General features: G+C 40.1%; 1 protein-coding gene across 2 annotated transcripts; it reads right to left on the bottom strand.

Annotated features, from left to right (window-relative positions):
• Nucleotides 1-1,025: 1,025 nt before the first annotated feature.
• Nucleotides 1,026-15,827, bottom strand: LOC114471135 (uridine diphosphate glucose pyrophosphatase-like). Of its 2 annotated transcripts, none has more exons than XM_028459737.1 (7): nt 15,792-15,827; nt 11,465-11,647; nt 9,638-10,166; nt 9,463-9,564; nt 8,081-8,178; nt 3,708-3,801; nt 1,026-1,277 (listed from the first exon to the last, which is right to left on the bottom strand). In XM_028459737.1, the coding sequence occupies exons 2-7, from the start codon at nt 11,548-11,550 to the stop codon at nt 1,140-1,142; spliced, it is 1,047 nt and encodes a 348-aa protein (XP_028315538.1). In that variant the 5' UTR covers nt 11,551-11,647; nt 15,792-15,827; the 3' UTR covers nt 1,026-1,139. The 2 variants fall into 2 exon arrangements, with proteins under 2 accessions (XP_028315538.1, XP_028315539.1); XM_028459738.1 differs by having other exon boundaries at nt 11,465-11,603.
• Nucleotides 15,828-19,151: the final 3,324 nt, after the last annotated feature.

Genomic DNA, 19,151 nt, shown 5'->3' with positions numbered 1-19,151 from the left:
TTGCTAGATGTAGCAAATTATCTAATAATGTTTAATGATACATTTATATTTGTCATGTGTGTATGATTAAGGGGATAATTTGTTTTTTAACTCTGTGCCTGTTTTCTCTTCTTCTTCTTGGGGGTAGCCATTACGCACATCATATACACATACACACACACTCACTCACATACACACACACACACACACACACACACCTCACTTTCACCCCGACATCGAAGGTGTCCCCTCCGGCAGACTGACCTTCCCCCCCTGGTCTCTTCTTTGTTGTCGGTGGAAGGGGGAAGGTGGGACAGTGGGGTATAAATGTGTGTGAAAGGAAATTTTGGGTTTTTCTTCTTCTCGTGCTGCTTCGCGTCTCTCCTTTGGCCAGAGGAGACCACTGCTTTGTCTATCCCGCTTTGTACTTTTTTATTTAGTTTAGATTAAATCATTTTTTATTACTTCATCATCTCTCCTGTCTGGTCTTCATCATTTATCACCACAGAGTGTGTTTTGAAGTCAAAGACGAGGTAACCGTAAATTTCACCGTAACACTAGATCAACCCAAATCAGCACAAGTTGACATTTTGACTCAAAAAGCTGCTAAATAATCCTTAATGCTTCACCTCCCATGGAACTCAATGGACTAAAAGGGGCTTATCACATCACCAATGACGTCATTTCAACATGGCGGAGCATGGGATAAATTGCATTTAAAATGAATACCATATTTACTGTGGGTGTGACATTTTCAACACAACAGATATTTAGAAAATAAAATCACATAATTCTTAAAAAGAATTTAAATTATGTATATATATTTGTAGTAATAAAAAAAAAAAATTCCAGAAAAAACAAGTCTATGGAGTCGCCAGAAATTTGTGATGTCAAAATGGGGTCATGACCCGAAAAAGGTTGGGAACCTCTGCTTTACACCGTATATCAGTGGAGTGCAGGTGAGTAGGATCAGAGCTGCTTCTACTATAAAGACAAACATGGACTGAGTGATCAAATCAGTGCTGTGAAAGAAATACTATCACAGATTTTTCTATGCAAAATAGTTTATTCAATGTAAAGTTTGTTTTACTGTACAATGTCTTCATTTAAAAAAACAACTGTTTATACCAGCAGTGTTGACCAGTGGTGTTTATTCTTCTTCAGTGTGCAGTGGTGCCCTTGTGCAGCATGCTCTGGTCTCCATCAGGTCTGACCCTCTGGTAGAGCATCACAGCTCCTTTAGCTGAGGGACACAGCTCTGACCACAGTGGGCTGCTCCTGTGCAGCTGCTCAAGCTCCTGTTAATACATTCCACAGCTTTAGATCATCGCTCCAACCAGGGTTGGGGTCAATTACATTTTTCAGTTACAATTACGTGTTCAATTACCCATGTTCAATTACAGTTTACAATTACAGTTGCCAGCATTTTTTCCAATTACAATTAAATTGCAATTCTTTTTTATCCTCAGAAGGTCAATAACAATTACGTTCTCTAATGACAACGGGTGTCAGGCTGCTAAGTGTCTGGAAATATGCACATTTCTCTTTTTTTGGCCAATATTTAACTCAGTTATGGATGCAAATTAAAATGTAGCGATGTACAATACTTCCAAAAAGTAAAAGTCGTGATTTTTTTTTTAAATACTAGTAAACAGAAAATGTACTTAATTACAGAAATGCAAGTACATGTCATTTGTTATTTTACCTCTTCCTATCTACTCAATATTATCTAAAACTCTCCATTCATAATCATCTCAATCAAACCTACTCGCTACAGATTATAGAGTCACAACAGGTAGTAGTTTTTATAGGAGGGGTGGAAACAACAGCCACCAAAACACCACAAATCACCATTTTCATATATGTCAAGCACCCCGTTTTGGCCTGAAAACTCCCGTATTTTACCCCTCTTTCCCACCATCCTCCTGTATTAGTTTTCTCCCATGAATGTCCTGTATTATAATCAGTGACGTGCCGTCAGGGTAGGCAAGGTAGGCAGTGCCTACCCAAGGGTGAATTGATTATTTGTTTTAATTATAATATAATTATAAATTATTTACTTTTCCATTTCCAACAGCCTACAGTACCTATAAGTTTGAAAGTGTCAGCATTTTGTGCGTTTCATAGCCCAAATTACTAAACAGCGTTACTTCCTGGAACAACTGCAGTCTTTTTTTTTTTTCACTCCGCTGTAAGGCAGGAGGAGGCCACGCCCCCTCCCAAAGGCACGTTGCTCCTCTGCCTCCGTTCCCATTGCGTGATTTTATGTGTTTGCGCATGCGCAGTCAGTTCCCCAAGATGACAACCATTTATGTCCAAAGGCAGCGTAGAGAGCGTCTCTGTGTTTCTGTGTTTCCAACAACAGATGTGCTGTCGTGTCATGAGATATATCTTGTTGGGAGAGTATGGAGGCTATATTAAATAATTGTTTATGTTTCTTTAATGGTGTTTATGATGTTGATTTTGTTAGATGGCTAAATGCTTGTTCATGTGGATCTTGTTGGGTTTTTTCTTTATTATGAATTTTATATTTTGATAAGTGCATTGAGATGACTGTTGGAAATTGCTTTATACAAATAAAATTGATTTGAATTAAATTAACACTTGACAGCAGAAACATATGAAATTGTCATTGGTGGTATCGATTTGCAACGTACCTACCCAACCCTAGTGGTCACGGCACGTCACTGATTATAATGTAGTAATAATTAAAAGATAGATAAATAAAAACATTCCTCAGCCTCTGTCTGGGTGGCAGTTCTCACGAGATTAGATTAGTGAGGACAGCAACACCAAACACGAATACAACTAAGAAGAGAGATAGAGGGATGTAAGAGGACGTTCCGTTGAAAAAATAATAACTTGTGTAACTACCTTGAAAAATGGGAGAGTTTACCTTCCTAAAGACCATCAGGATGGGACACAGCTACATGTTCTTTTAGATTAGTAACTGAGATTTTAGTGTCTATCACGGGGGAAGGAACCACGTAAGTCACCATGAAAAATCGACCAAGCACAAACGTCACAAATATAGAAAAAAAAAAAAAAAAGAATGTAAAGTCTGCAACAAATGTGTCTCATAAGTGAAAACCAGAGAACCACATGAGTGAGCATGAGAAATTAAAAGAAAATTTGTAATGAAAATAAATGTTAATGTCTAAATTAAAGACACGCAACATGAAATTAACAGTAAATATACAATGTAAGTATAATTCATTAAAAAAAATGCTTTATATACCCTTACATGTTTTCATTTCGGCTGTATTATAATGTAGGAATGTTCAAAGCATTTCAAAGTCAACAAAGGTCTACCAGATTCTAATTACCTAATTGTATTTAGTAAGTGGTTGACACAGGGTATTTTAGATTTCTTGTACACTATAAGGGATAGTGGAGCTTCGTTGGGTGGTAGGACGACTTGTAGCGGGCAACAGAATATATCCCATATTTTCAAATCCAAAATTGACACGTATGATTTTCAGCCAATAGCAAAATGTAATTATAATAGCCATGTTTCAACCCATAGAGGGCAGTCATTCTCACATTTTAATAACAAAATATGATAGATTTAAGTAATTTGACTAAAATGTCAAGGTTTGGACAAGAATCAATCAACACAACTTAAGTTCATATCCAAATACATTTGTTTTCAGCAGAGTTTAGTTTAGTTACTGTTTAGAGTTGAACATTTACTGTGTGATCACATGTTATAACTGCATCACACTGACCGTTCGGCTGAGGAAGACGATGTCTGTGGACTCATGGGCCTCCGCTCCTCCTTTCCAGTACAAAGATCTGACTTCATCTGACGTCAGTGAGCAGCTGAAGGCACATGGGTAGGATCACATGACATCATTATAAACTATAGCTAGCAATCAAACACACACTTACTGCTGCACTGGTAGGTCTGAATCTGTGACAACAACCTCTGAGATGGACAGACACTCCACCAATTAGTCAACGTACAACATCAATCATGTTCAATCAGCTTGTTCATCTGCAGAAACAAAATATGCAGAAAGAATATGTGGATTTCTACAACTACCACCAGTGCTGGGAAAGTTCACTTTCAACACAAACTACTTCAAAGTTCAGTTCATAATTCAAAATGAACATTTTTGAACAAATGAACTAGTTCATAGTTTGTTTTTTATCTGCCTCTGAATCCTGGCCTTTCCCCATTGTTGAACCCATTCAGTCCCCAGTAGTAGAAGCTGCAGCTTTCACCCTAGTACAGTATATTCTCAAAAACTGGCTGCTTGAATGGACTAAATAAAACAATACTGTTCTAAAAACAAATCACAACCTAAAATAGTAAAACCCTCATCATTTAAAACTGTTAAAAACAAAGTCCAGTAGATGTTACCTTTTCATAAAGTTTAAGGAGACAGAATCTAAGATAGAGCTGCTGATGGAATGCTAATAACTCGGCTGTAACGTCGTTCCCAGCTCTGATGTCTGAATTCCAAGGTACCTTGAATGCAGCATGCAGCCTTCATTTGGTGATGCATGCAGCAGATGACTCTGCATTGCCTGGTGTTGCCAGATTTGGTGTTTTCCCCTCTGCATATTAAAGCCTGTTTACGATGTGTTTTAGCCTGGTTTTCACATTAAAGGCTTTATGTACAGTGGGGAAAAGTATTTAGTCAGCCACCAACTTAAAAAGATGAGAGAGGCCTGTAATTTTCATCATAGGTATACCTCAGCTATGAGAGACAAAATGAGAAGCAATAAAATCCAGAAAATCACATTGTAGGATTTTTTATGAATTTATTTGCAAATTATGCTGGAAAATAAGTATTTGGTGAAGAACAAAAGTTAATCTCAATACTTTGTAATGTACCCTTTGTTGGCAATGACAGAGGTCAAACGTTTTCTGTAAGTCTTCACAAGGTTTTCACATTTCTTTGCTGGTATTTTGGCCCATTCCTCCATGCAGATCTCCTCTAGAGCAGTGATGTTTTGGGGCTCTCGCTGGGCAACATGGACTTTCAAATCTCTCCAATGATTTTCTATGGGGTTTGGATCTGGAGACTGGCTAGGCCACTCCAGGACCTTGAAATGCTTCTTACAAAGCCACTCCTTTGTTGCCCGGGCGGTGTGTTTGGAATCATTGCTGAATGACCAGCCACGTTTCATCTTCAATGCCCTTGCTGATGGAAGGAGGTTTTCACTCAAAATCTCATGATACATGGCCCCATAATTTTTTCCTTTACACGGATCAGTCATACTGGTCTCTTTGTAGAGAAACAGCCCCAAAGCATGATGTTACCACCCCCATGCTTTACAGTAGCTATGTGTTCTTTCTCCTCCAAACACGACGACTGCACTGGTTTAAGCAGGAGGACACTACTGGCACTGCAGGATTTGAGTCCCTGGTGGCGTAGTGTGTTACTGATGGTAGCCTTTGTTACTATGGTCCCAGCTCTCTGCAGGTCATACACTAGGTCCCCCCATGTGGTTCTGGGATTTTTTCTTCTGATCATTTTAACCCCACGGGGTGAGATCTTGCGTGGAGCCCCAGATGGAGGGAGATTATCAGTGGTCTTGTATGTCTTCCATTTTCTAATAATTGCTCCCACAGTTGATTTCTTCACACAGAGCTGCTTACCTATTGCAGATTCAGTCTACCCAGCCTGGTGCAGGTCTACAATTTTGTTTCTGGTGTCCTTTGACAGCTCTTTGGTCTTGGCCATAGTGGAGTTTGGAGTGTGACTGTGTGAGGTTGTGGTCAGGTGTCTTTTATACTGATAACAAGTTCAAACAGGTTCCATTAATACAGGTAATGAGTGGAGGACAGAGGAGCCTCTTAAAGAAGAAGTTACAGGTCTGTGAGAGACAGAAATCTTGCTTGTTTGTAGGTGAACAAATACTTGTTTTACAGAGGGATTTACCAATTCATGCTTTAAAAAATCCTACAATGGGATTTTCTGGATTTTTTTTTCTCATTTTGTCTCTCATAGTTGAGTTATACCTATGATGAAAAATACAGGCCTCTCATCTTTTTAAGTGGGAGAACTTGCACAATTGGTGGCTGACTAAATACTTTTTTGCCCCACTGTATATGGCACTGTGCTGAACAAAGGTGAACAACCAATATGAACGCACTCACAATAACATTGATCAGACCAATATACAGGACGTTCAGTTCATGTTTGACCGAAATATGACCACAATCAGGTACAACGCTGACTATCACATCAATCAATAGGATAATCATTGAGTGATTCTCTGGCCATAGATCTGCATGGTACTATTATAAGCCAGTCATGCTTTATTTTGACCTTTTTTTACTGCTTTCAATCGAGCTCAGGCTTGGCTAATTTGTCAAACTGAGTAGAAAACAATATGAAAAGGATCTTTCAAACTTAGCCAATCAGATCTCTCAAACCAATGTTCAGGCAGTACATTTACCAGGTTATTCAATACAATGGCATATATAATCCACATGTAAATGTTTTCATTAAACTAAAACTTAGACTAAATCTAAATTTCATGTGACCACAGCATCAAATAAACTTTCTGCTAGACTGGGAATAATGGACCAAAACTCATATCTCAATATTTTTTCTCAAAATGGCAATATTTGATATAAATCTCGATAATTTAAATTCATATTACGTCTGAGCAGAAAAACTATTCAGAGTTAAATTTGCTGATGTAAAATTCCACACAGACACATTTATTTACCAACAGTAGATTAAGGATACCTTGATCTGAGATGTCGGGCTTCTGTGTTGTAAAATAAAGGCATTTTCAGTTGTACATGGACAATGTTAAATTATATTCATAGGTAGCCATATTGGATTTTCCAATATGGTGATGCCAGGTTACTGTCAAATAGGCATCAAATTTAGAATCCCTGAGGTTCAAAACCTTAGAACTGAGTTTTTAATTTTATGTGTTACTAGTACAGTGCTCGTCAGAAGTATGTATTCATATAGTGGGAGGAGCTTAAGTAGAGTTGTCAATTATGGCCAAATGAGTATGTGTTTGAAGGTTGGATGTACAAAGAGGTGTACATACTCTGTAGTGTTATAAAGGGGTTTATTTGTGGGTGATTTCCCTGGTTTAATTCTATGGGACATGTGCATGATAAATGTGTTTGTTTTTTTACTAATTTTTGTTATTTTTTTGTTTGGTGTATTTTTCTGTAATGTATGTTTTTTGGAGTCATTATGTGTATATTTGTATCTTTCTGTTTTCTTTTTGTGCCCTTTTTGTGTAATTATTGTTTTTTGTTGCCATCGTAGTGATTCTGGAGTTATTTTTCTTATTTTTGTAGCTTTTTTGCTGTAGTTTTGTGCATTTCTGATGTCATTTTGTGTATATTTTGTATCAATATTTAGTTCTTTGTTTTTTACTCATTTTCATATTTTTTGTTGTCGTTTGGTGTATTTCTCTGTCATGTTTGTGTTTTGGACTTATTTTGTGTGTTTTTGGAGCCAAAATGATGCATGCACACACAAACAGTGTTTGCTGGCTCGGGTGCACGCCAGGCTGTAGTGCACACACGTGACTACACCGTGACTACGGTGTGCAGTGATTGGCTGTAGTGCGCCATGTGACTAAAGGCTCCGGCAAAAACAATTTTTTTAATGAAATTATTCATTAAATGGACTATTTCAGTCCAAACAAATCCCACGTGGCTTTGAACCAAACTGCAGCTGTGTAGCAAGTATGAGCTCTGTCTGTCCCTGAACACCAGAGATATTTGAGGCACAGACACACATTTTATTGCTCTTCTGAGAAGTAGTGAAAGCAGTGACTCCTAAAATGAGTATTTTAAAACAAAATATATATATTGCCAAGCTCTATGGTCTGCGTCAAAGTATTTTTCTTCTGTATTCTATAAGCTTCACAGTGAGTCGTGGACAATAATGACTGAGTAACCAATGTGTGGTCAGCAATGCTCCGGTGCTCCCTGAGCTCCTCCTCTGTGGTCTGCAAGGTGTTATGTTGCATGTTAACTTATTGTGCTTTACAAACGAGCTCAAACTGCCTGTAACACACGTGTGATGTTAAAATAACATCCAAACTATAGTAACCACTGAAAAAGAACCCTCACAGTCTGGATCAAAAGACAAAAACAAACGAGTACCTGACATAAAATTCTGCACTTGGCCTTCCAGCGCTGGTGTGATTCAGAGCCACACCCATCAGGATTGGAGCAGTCAGAGAGCACAAAGGAACATTAACCTGCACACAAAGGTTCAGCACAGGTACAAAGGCTTTAGGGCAGATTCACTAATATCTGAAATAAAGGCTGGTAATCCACTTAGTCCCTAAATCCTTCGGTAACGCAGTTTCCTCACCTGCTGCCAGAAATGCATTAAGATTGCAGCAATAATTTGCGTGCGAACAGAAGTAGTTGAGGCTGCCCTATTTAAAGGAGCATTTAGTGCATCTTATTACAAACGTGCATGGGAAGGAGAGCTGAGTGTGCGGAAGCAAAACATTTAATTTGAAGCAGCAGAATTATAAGTGTTGTTAGAAGAAGCAAATAAACACATGATTAAATTACAGCAAAGACATCTCAGTGTTACCTGGAGAAACACAATATGGGAGGAAATCAGTGAGAGAGTTACTGCTGCAGGAAAACTAGGAGAACAGCAGCTAAAGTACATCGAAGATGGCAGGATATAAAGCGCAAAATAAAGGAAGAAGTTGCTTTTGATAAATCATCAGCAAATAAAACCGGTGGCCATCCAGTGGAGGAGAACCTGCTGTTGGAAATGGAGCAGCAGGTTCAACTGTCACTGTGTGATGAGCAGATAAATGGTATACTGTATAGCAAGGAAAGATATGAAGATATAAGACGCACAGAACACGCACAGTCCTAATTCCCTTGGGTTTTTACCCCTTATTAGTGCGCGGTAGGGCTGGGCGAAATGGACAAAAACTCATATCTTAACATTCTTTCTTAAAATGGCAATATACATACAGTATAAATCTCAAGATTTTTAATTTTAAAGACAATTCTAAATTATATTTGCTGACGCTAAATGACAGACACATTTAGCGTCTGTCTATTGTGCAGCTGTATTAACAAACAGCTGCACAATAGGTGTCACTTTTGGCTTTTTCTCCTCTAAGGGACAGCACGTGTGAGTGAGTTCTGTAGTGTGGCTTGTTTAGGGGAAGGTCTGGGTTACGACGCACTCAGAAATCCATCTAACGGAGCTTTTTATGCCGTTCTGAGAAGTAGTGAAAGCAGCGACTCCTAAAACAAGTATTTTAAATCAAAATAAACTATAAAATATATATCTCGATCTAGGCAATATTATAATTTTCGATATTGCCAAAATAGACAACACGATATATTTTGAATCTTGATATATCACCCAACTCTAGTGCATGCGATGACGTTTGCACATGTTTTAATACATGAAAACCTTTAGTGAATCCGCCCCATAGACTGTTTTCCGGTACCAGTGCATAGAAAGACATGTTTGAAGTCCAAAGGAACTCTTGAGTTTCTACCTCATCTCTGATCTCTGCACACACGGAGGAGAAAAGTTCTGAGACGACGGCCTCTGGTCTTTGCTGCAGCGTTGCCATGGTCACCGGACACTCACTCACTGCCTGAACAAGACAACAACACACATATCATACTAAGCACATCTCTGACCCCGCATCCATCCATCATCCATCCTACCTCGGGCTCTGGGTGACCACCGGGAATGTCCAGCTGCCCTCCAGCCTCCGCCACCCTCTGGCTCCTCCTGATCAGCACCACATGTCCATCGTGCGTGAACAGCACAGCACCAACTCCCAGAGGCTGGGCCAGCAGTGCCAGAGGATCACCATACTCCACCTCTCCACGCTGACGGAGCTCCTCCACCTGACTCGACCAGTTGGTTCCCAGATAGTCTTTGTAGCATGTGAGCCCCAGTGTGAGTGTGAGGAGTGGTCTAATGGAGGGAACATCTCCTTTACTTTCTCTCTGCAGGTCATTCATGCAGTTTGTCAGCTTGGTCTCGCTCTGAGCAGCACACAGGTCACTGTCACACTGGGTTTGTCTGGTCTGGTCCTCGTGAGGGCAGAGTGGATGTTTGGAAGGCATCAAGCTGAAGGAATGCAACCGGAATTTGGTGCCATTAAAAAGCCACGGCTCCTTGGCTAGCCGCGCCGTCCAAACCTCCTCTATGTGGCGCTCCAGAGCCGGATCTGTCTGCCTGTTGAACCTGAGAGAACAAAAGCTCAAGCTGTAGAAAGGTTGTGACTGTGTTTGGTATTTTAACAGGTACCTGTAGGAAAAATGTGTATAGCAAAACGTGTTTAATGTATCATCAATAAACTAGATATGTGCACCTTTTTATACTGTATATATAAAAAACACATTAAAAGAACTTTTTAGAAGGATTTTATATTTTCTGGCATAAACTATGGAGAGTCGCCATTTTGGACAAGATGAGATGTGCTTTTGTTGATCCGCACAGCCTGTTGCTTTAAATAACTGGTGCATTGTGGGAGGTAGAGGCATAACAGGTCTGTTTACATTGTGGGAAATGTAGTTTTTCTGATAGCTCTCAGTGTTAAGCAGCCGTGTGTATCCCCTCCCTCAGTGATAAAAGTGCAGCATACAGGTTGTATATTAGGAGAGGATTAAATATCACCTTTCTCACCAACTACCTGCTTCTTCTATGTCTCCCTGCGCCGACTCAACATCACAATTAGCCTAACGAACAGAGCTGTTACCAGCGGAAACGAGACTGTGTAGTTTGGTGTTGGAAGTGCACAAATATGGTTAACAACTGTGATGAAAGCTGCGTGAAAGGATATCTGTTCATTGATGGGAGGATGAGCAGAGGATCAGGACCTGACGGAGCCCTAATGAACAGTAAACAGGAAGTAGGAGGGAACAATCTGGTGGGGGTACGGTTAGTGCCATGACACCTGCCCATAATATCCCCTGTAAACAGAAATGTAGCAGTGCCCTGAACAAGTATGTTTACAAGCTACATTGAGACTTTCTGTGAAGGAATTCTGTCGCTACCTGGTCTGATTTCAGACGTAACTTTGGCTTTGTGGTCCTCACATATCACCAAATGTCATCCAAACGGAAGCGTTTTAAGTGTGTATCCCGTACCGATGTTATGGAGCCAACATCTGGATAACTCTGACTTAGTGTTGTTATTATGCTTAGAGAACGCAAAGGAAATGTTTCTGTGGGTTTTTTCCTCTTGTTGTTTTAGCAACCGTTAGCTTTACACTTTGCCATTGTTCAGAAACTGTAGACCAACGGAACAGTGTTGCCTAGCAACAGCTAACAGGAATCAACAAAAGTGCATCATACCCTGTCCAAAATGGCGACTCTGCATATTTTCTGCGAGAAGGTATAAAATCATTCTACAAAGTCCTTTCAATGTGTGTTTTTAGTAAAAAGATGCACATATTTTGTTTATTGGCAATACAATAAATATTTTTGTTATATACTGGTACATTTTCACTACAGGTACCCTTTAAGGCTTTGTGCTCCTACCGCTCAGAAAGCTCCACATGGACCTGAGTCTGCAGCAGCCCCTTCCACTGAGCACAGTGCAGCAGCACCGACACCTCAGGGTCCATTGGTGAAGCCTTCACTGCTCCACTCTATGGAGGCCGCTGAGGCTCTGGTGTCCCTTAACAAATAGATCAAAGCCAAACATATTTGAGAACAGCACCCCTAAAACAAACACACACACAGATAAAGTAAATATTAGTTTCATCTCACAGCTATTGATACAAACTCTTCAAAGCAAACACTGTCAAAAAGTAGAGTTAAAGAGTCTAGACCAGCATCAGCATAACTCAGAAATACCAAAGCACAGGACGAACATATTTCAATATCCTGCTATCAATGCAAGGTCGGCTGGTTCCAAAGCTTCCAAAGACAAACGGACTTCCAAAGAAAAGGCATGAAATATGAATCAATAACATTAATCTCACAGTATGGTGAGTTTCAATCATCTTTGGATAGAAATGTGTTTGTCTCGGATCACATATTTGGGCCTGTCGGGTGGGGGCCTGATCCCTCTGTTGATGGCTGGGCCACCGTGTAGAATGCAAATACATCAGGATAGTGCGGTCGGGCACGGTGGAGCGGTGGGTCTCGGGAGGCGTGGGGGGGGTGCTGCTGGGGGTTCTCTTCGTGGGGTCTCTCCGGCCGGTGTCGGCCCGGCGGGGAGTGCGGGTGCCTCTTCCCTATGAGTGTGGCTTGGTTCTTGTCTCGTCTCCTGGTCGGGGGCTGTCCTCGGTGTGTGCGGGCCCGGGGCGGCCTGCCTTGCCGGTGTGGGGGGTGGGCGCACTAGGGGGTGCTGGGGGTCTGTAGCAGGGTTGGGGCGGGGTTGCTTGGCGCTTCAAGATGATGCTGTTTGCTGGGGGGGCGGTGCTAGCTGTTCCGGTGGGTGCGGTTGCCGTCGGCTGCCTGGTAGGTCTGTCCTGCTATCTGCGGATCGGTGGGTGGGTCCGGGGCGCCCTTAGTTGGGGACTGCTGTTCCGCACTGGGTGGGTGCCGTTGGAATGCCTCCTTCCTGCGGTGGCGGCCGCTGGTCGCTCGCGCGCCGGTGAGTGGCATTGCCTTTTGGTTTGCGCTGTTCGGTGGCCGGCGGGGCCTGGGCTACTGTCCTTGCGCCATCTGGGGCTGTGCGGTCCTGCTTGACTGTGGCCGGTTCGTGGGCTGGGTTGGGAGGGGGTTCTCCCCGGGGGGCTTCGCCCGGGGTCTCGCCCTTGAGGGTTCCCGATCTCGGGGGGTGCTCTTGGGGACCGGCAGGTTTGGCCGCTGGCTTGGCCGGTCCTGGCGGGGGTCTTCCAGGGCGGGTGGTGCGGGCCGCGCTCCTGCATACCAGTGGGTGCGGCGTGGGGTGGCCCCTGCTTGGGCGGTACCCAAAGAACCGCCTCTGATTTACGCGCCCCGCATGCTGGTGTGGCGGTCTGCCTGGGCCCTTGGGGGTGGGTGGGGCGGCGGGGGGGACTTTAGTAATAACTGAGGCGCATCGCGCTGGCGGTGTCAAAAAAGGGTGACCTGGGGCGCTCTGGGGGGCTGGGTCGGTGCGCCTGGGGGCTGGGGGTGCGGCGTGCAGCATCCCCTCGTTGCCCAGGGCGGCCGGGGGTGTGGTCGTTGTCCTCGGTCGTGCTGCTCCCGGTGCTGCTTCTATTCCGGGTCATTCTGGCCTGGGGTCCGGTCCCTGCTGGCTCTGGGCCCACTGACGGGTGCCCGCCAGCTGCCCATTTGTCACGGCTCTGGCTGTCTGCTGGGCGTGGGCCTTGGCCCCTCTGCTGGGGTCTCGGGCGGTGGGCTCTCTGGGCCCTCCCCTTGGGGGATTGGGTGCGGGGGTGGGGTTGGGGTGGTGGGATGGATGTCGTTGGGGGACCTTGGGGTTGGGGGCGGTGGCGGAGTGCGCTGGCTCCTCGGCTACTGGGTGCTTTCTCAGGTGTGTATGAGGGGGCGGTGGCAGCCTCTCGGCTTGGTGTCTAGGGGGTGTCTGGGGGGCTGCTCGGCCGGGGGGGGGGGGGTTGCCTGGGCTCCCTGGCCCCCGCTCTTTCTGCTATTCTGGCTGCGTCCTCGAGTCCGGGGCAGCGCTTGGGTTTACAGTGGCAGTTTCTTGCACATACATCAGTCTACGATGCACTAGCATGCCTTGGACTGTGGGATAAAACTTGTAGTGGGCTTAACTTTAGACACGTTGATCCCAAAAACCTGTTTCAGTTATTACCACTCACTCCTTCCCTCTGCCCACAACCACCACCATTATAGTTAAGCCTCACGTCGACAACTTCACATCTCACTTTACAGTAATCAACTCTTCCCCACGCTTCCATTTCTCTACCTTGAATCGCTCCTCCCTGCTCTCTTCCCCCTCCACCTCCCCCCCCCCCCCCCCCCTCACCTAGGTGTAACACTGCTCTCTCTTTTTATATTCTCCCTTTAATAAAGTGTTTCTTACCCTTCCTTAGGAAAAATAATGCAATTTATTTAATTGCAATAACAAAACAAAAAAAAACTAAAAATGCATTGCTGTCTAAAAAAGATTGCACTTCTTGTAGTGTTGACCTTTGACAGCATGTGCAGACAAAAAAAAAAAAAGAAATGTGTTTGTCTTGAGTGGGGCTGGGAAATATATCAATATTTAAAATATATTGAGTTTTCCATTTTGGCAATATTGAAAACTGATTATTGATATTGATTTATTTTTATTTTATAGCTTATTTAGTCATAAAATACGCATTTTAGGAGTTCTCAGAACAGCTGTGTGTTCTAACCTGGACCTAAACAAGCCACACTACAAAACTCACTCACACGTGCTGTCCCTTACACTAGAAAAAGACAAAAGTGGCACATATTGTGCAGCTCTTTGTTAATAATTGCATCAGCTAATTTAACCAAGAATTGTTTTCTAGTTAGACTTTATTGAAATAAAAAAAAATATCAAGATTTATATCACCCTTTTGAGAAAAAATATTGACTGAAATTAACTTGATTTAAATAGCGCTTTATCCCTTTATTTACTACTGTCGTCATGTAATATAACAACTGAAAAACTGAGCTCTGCAAATAATGTGGATTTTATTTTTTAATTTTTTGTATATAAAGGGCTGAGATATCTACAGCTGAATTAGTTTCTCATTTACAAAACGTTTCATGTTTTTTTCCCGATCATTTTTACTTCTTTAATGGTGCTGAATTTGATGCTCTAACTTTTTTTGGCTAAAGTACCACCTTTCTCTTATTTCTGAATCCAAGTCTCCCCTTTGTTCGACGACATTTTTCTCAGAATACTGTGAAAAAACAGCTATAGAGCATAATAATGGAATGAATGAGTGATAACACACATTTTAAAAAATCTGATTTTGTAAATAAGTGGAATGAAACAGTATTTAGAGCAAGTCATCTCCCTCCTGATGTGGAACCAACATTGACCTTTGGATTTTCAGTTCCAGTTCTAATCAAAATCATAATCATTTTGTGTAATTTTGTGTATTCTGTTGTTTGTTCTGTGTGTTTTCAGTGTGTGTATTGTTGGTGTCGTTTGGTTGTTTCTTATGTCGTTTTGTTTGTTTCTCGGTTATTTTTGTGTATTTCGTGGTGATCTTGTGTATTTTTCTCTCATTTAGTTTAGTTTACTTTGTTGTAGTTTTATGTGTTGCTGGTAATGGTAAGTATTTTTCTCTCATAGTGTGTGTGTGTGTGTGTGTGTCATTTTGTGTATTTTGTTGTTGTTTGTTCTTATTATTATTCAGTATATATATTTTTTTATCTTATTTTGTGTTTTTGTTGTCGTTTGGTGAGTTGCTGGTAATATTTTTTACGATTATCATTTTTAACTAAAAATAAACATTATAAAACCCCAATGCTTTCATTTGTTAATTTTCCTCTCTCTCTCTGAAGTACCCCCGTAGTGCCTAGGGGTACACGTACCCCCATTTGAGAAACACTTCTCTAAAGGGCCGGATTTGGCCCAGGAGCCATGAGTTTGACACAACTGATATAGAACATGTGGTCATTATGTAAAAGTTGCTCAGTGTGAAACAGGTTAACAGACTAAATTAAACTCATATAATCCCAATCTCATATTAAAAATAGGAGTAAAGCACCGACATCGCTGCTAATCTGACACACATTAAATATCACACACTACTGACTCTAATAAACTATGGTTTGGTCCTACGTTGTTTAACTGGTTGAGGAAGCTTCAGCTGATTTAAACTAAACAGTCAGATATAAAGTCAACAGTGTTTAGTTATTACAACACAACCTTTAACAACAGTGAGTTATTTTAAATGATCCGTTTAAAAACATTTGTTTTATAAACAGGGTTCTAAAACCTCACCTGCAGTCAGGAAGCAGCGTTCAGCGAGTGTTTGAGTTGCCAGATACAGCGGATGTTTTCCCGACATTAAATTCTATGAAATTTGTCATTTTCCCACACTTACACCCTCAGGTTTGTCGTTGTTTAGTGAAATGTCTTATTTTGCCCTCTTCCACTAGTTTTCCTTTTTTTTTTTTTTTTTTTAAACGGCCGACTTAATACAATTTATCACTGTTACCTTTGGATTTGTTGGGTTTTTTTCCTTTTTATTACGAATTTTATATTTTGAAAGCACATCGAGATGGCTTTTGTTGTCATTGGCGCTATATAAATAAAGCTGAATTGAATTGAACCTCATAGCTTTGATTGTTGTATTATTATTATTTATCTCATTTTATTTTTTACTACTGTAATGTGACTTTTACTTAATTATGTACGTTTTTTCTTCTCTTTCTTTCTTTGTTTATTCTTTTTATTTGTAATATGTTTTGAGCGGCTGTAATGTAAGTAATATCCCCCTGGAATAAATAAAAGACTTCTTATAGTGATAATATTTGTGGGGAAACATCTGCAATTAACAGAAAACAGTGGGTTAAAATGCACTTTGTTTTGTTTACCTTTATCCTATCAAACAATCATTTTAACTGTAGTATCAAAATATTTATAACAGCCTGTAATTTTCTGAACACTTTAATGAACCTTAACACTTTTCTCTGAAACACATTAGTGACATCACACACCACAGACGTGTTCACATCATTACTAATGTTGTTTTTTTTGTGCAAACACTAGTTTTCTTTCTAACATTGTGGATACAGATCATTAAGTGAAAGTCACTGAGAGGTTGATCTGCATTAAAACATCTACTGACATCTGTAGTAAAGTTCCCTGAATACAAACCTGTGGATAATATAAAGGAGATGATTGTTGTTTTATATTGTTATACAGTTAAATCTGTAGATCACATGTCTTTGAAGATATGACGGCGCAGTGACTTGTGATGTTGCTCTTGGAAACGATGGGTCACGTGTTCACGTCCCGCTTCAGTGTTTTTTTATGACATTTTTTAGGATGTCGAGATGACTCTGGTGACAATATTACATTAAAAATCAATATAAATGATTCGATATCAAGCGGCAGTTACTGTCTTAATATCCAGTGTAACAGGAGGACTCTCTATGCAGACATCCTATGCTGCTGTCACGTCTCCTCAAACACATTTTATTCATATTATTTACTGCTCGTCACGTCACTGAAGCAATAAAGTGATGAAGCGACCAAAAAGTGTGACTAATTACGGGTGATTTAAGCCACTATAGTCACTGAAGACTGAACACACCTTTAGAACAGGCTCATATTCCTCAAACACCAGCTTATTTCACCATCAAGGTGAATAAATCACTATTTTCCATTTTGTTGTCATGGCAGCTTGAGTAATCTCTGATCCTTTGATGTCTTTTTATCATGTGCATGTCAGCAACCCAAGGCAGGGTTGATTGACTCACTTCATACCAGCTGTAATGGAATCAGATACCCAGAGTTTTCCATCGCGGGGTATGTTGACCCAGAGTTTATGGATAGACTCAGAGTTTGTTAACCCTCCTTTATGGAATACCCCTCAGGTGTTTTAACACACAAGGAATTTAACTTTGGTAGACTGTCTGTGCTCTCTCTGTACAAGATAAACAATAAATATTAATAATCAACTAAAAATATAAACTAGTGATTAAAGACTAATATGTAAAAGACTAAATAAGATCATTGTAGTGCAAAAAGATGATGAAGTAAACATGAGGTAGTTATCTTTTCCAGAATTTACATTAAAGAGTGATGATCATTTAAATGAAATAATAAACTTAACGTGTACATTCACATTCATAGTTCCAGTTTAGTTTGCAAAGGCAAATTTGAAGTTTGAAAATGATGTTACTGTTTTCACACCAGTCCAATTGCTCTTTACCCATCTTTATTATTATTATTATTATTATTATTATTATTATTATTATTATTATTATTATTATTATTATTATTATTATTTTTAATTTTTAATTTTTAATTTTTAATTTTTTTAATTCACCTATCTGTGGCGGAAGTTTGTCCAACATGGCAACGCGAACCTCTTCTTCTTCACATTAATTAGCAAAGTGGACGCACTATCACTCCCTATAGGTCATTCAGTGAACCGCAGCCTTTCTGGTTTGGTTGATTTTAAACTCCAGCAGTGTGTAATCCCAGCTACTGGAGTTCATCTAGTGTAAGACAAAGTCAATCAGGCTGTTTTAAATGCAAAAATTAATGGAATATTTTAATTTCAGCACTAATGCCCATGCTTTAGCCTTTACATTTTTGTCAAATCATGTGTACCCCCTCTTCATATCATAAGTACCCTCTCCATTAATATCACATGTTTTTTTCATTTGTAGAACAGCAGGTTCTCCTAAACCACTAACTGTGTCTCAATCATTGGTTCTAATACTTAATCTAAAAATTAAAAACAATTAATGTAATTTAAATTGGATTTATATGCTGTATATACTGTATATATATATTCAGTATATATAACATGAAACTTTTATGCGATTACTTCAATAGTAAGCAAATAGCTAATTATTGTCTCCTATTGTCAGAAGTGTGATAAAATAGCATCTACAGCATAAAATAATCCTGTTTTAAAAAAAAAAAATTACAAGAAAATATAGTATTTTATTGAGCAATTGTACTGTTAATTTGTGGTGAATTAGTAAAAAATAAAAATAAAAGAAAGAAAAATAAAAGCTTAAAACAGAACTAGAAAAATTTTCTGATTATTTTTAAAATAGTTGTTAAATATTTCTGAGTACCCCCTGCAATGTGCTCCTGTACCCCTGGGGGTACACGTACTCCTGTTTGGGAACCACAGCTTTAGCCTTATTATTTTTGTTGAATTATTTTTTTCTATTAATATTTCTTTCATAATAATTAATGCGTGGTTTCAGATGGATTCACATGTTTTTTTCTATTAAGTGCATGCACACGTGCATTGAAATGTATCAATATAATTTCATATTAATGTTAATACTACTTAATATGTATACATACATTCACACAGTAAGAAATACTTTATTAAGTTTCATATGGAATAATGAGGCGTGGTTCCAGATGGGTTCAGAGGTTTTGCTAATTGTATGCACATATGCAGTCAAATGCATCAATATGATTTAAATTTAATATAAGTAATATTAAATATGTATCACATATTCACAGAATGAAATGTAACATTTTTGTTTTTGTTTTTTCACAGGTAACACATTCCCAGTGCAGTTAGAGTTACATCCTAAGGAACATCCGACTGGATCCACCAGTGACTCTTTCAGACTGATATGACCCAAAGTTTTTGGAACT

The sequence above is a fragment of the Gouania willdenowi genome, chromosome 10 (genome assembly GCF_900634775.1).
Source record: "Gouania willdenowi chromosome 10, fGouWil2.1, whole genome shotgun sequence".
Classification (NCBI taxonomy): domain Eukaryota; kingdom Metazoa; phylum Chordata; class Actinopteri; order Blenniiformes; family Gobiesocidae; genus Gouania; species Gouania willdenowi.
This window is presented reverse-complemented; position numbering and strand designations above follow the sequence as displayed.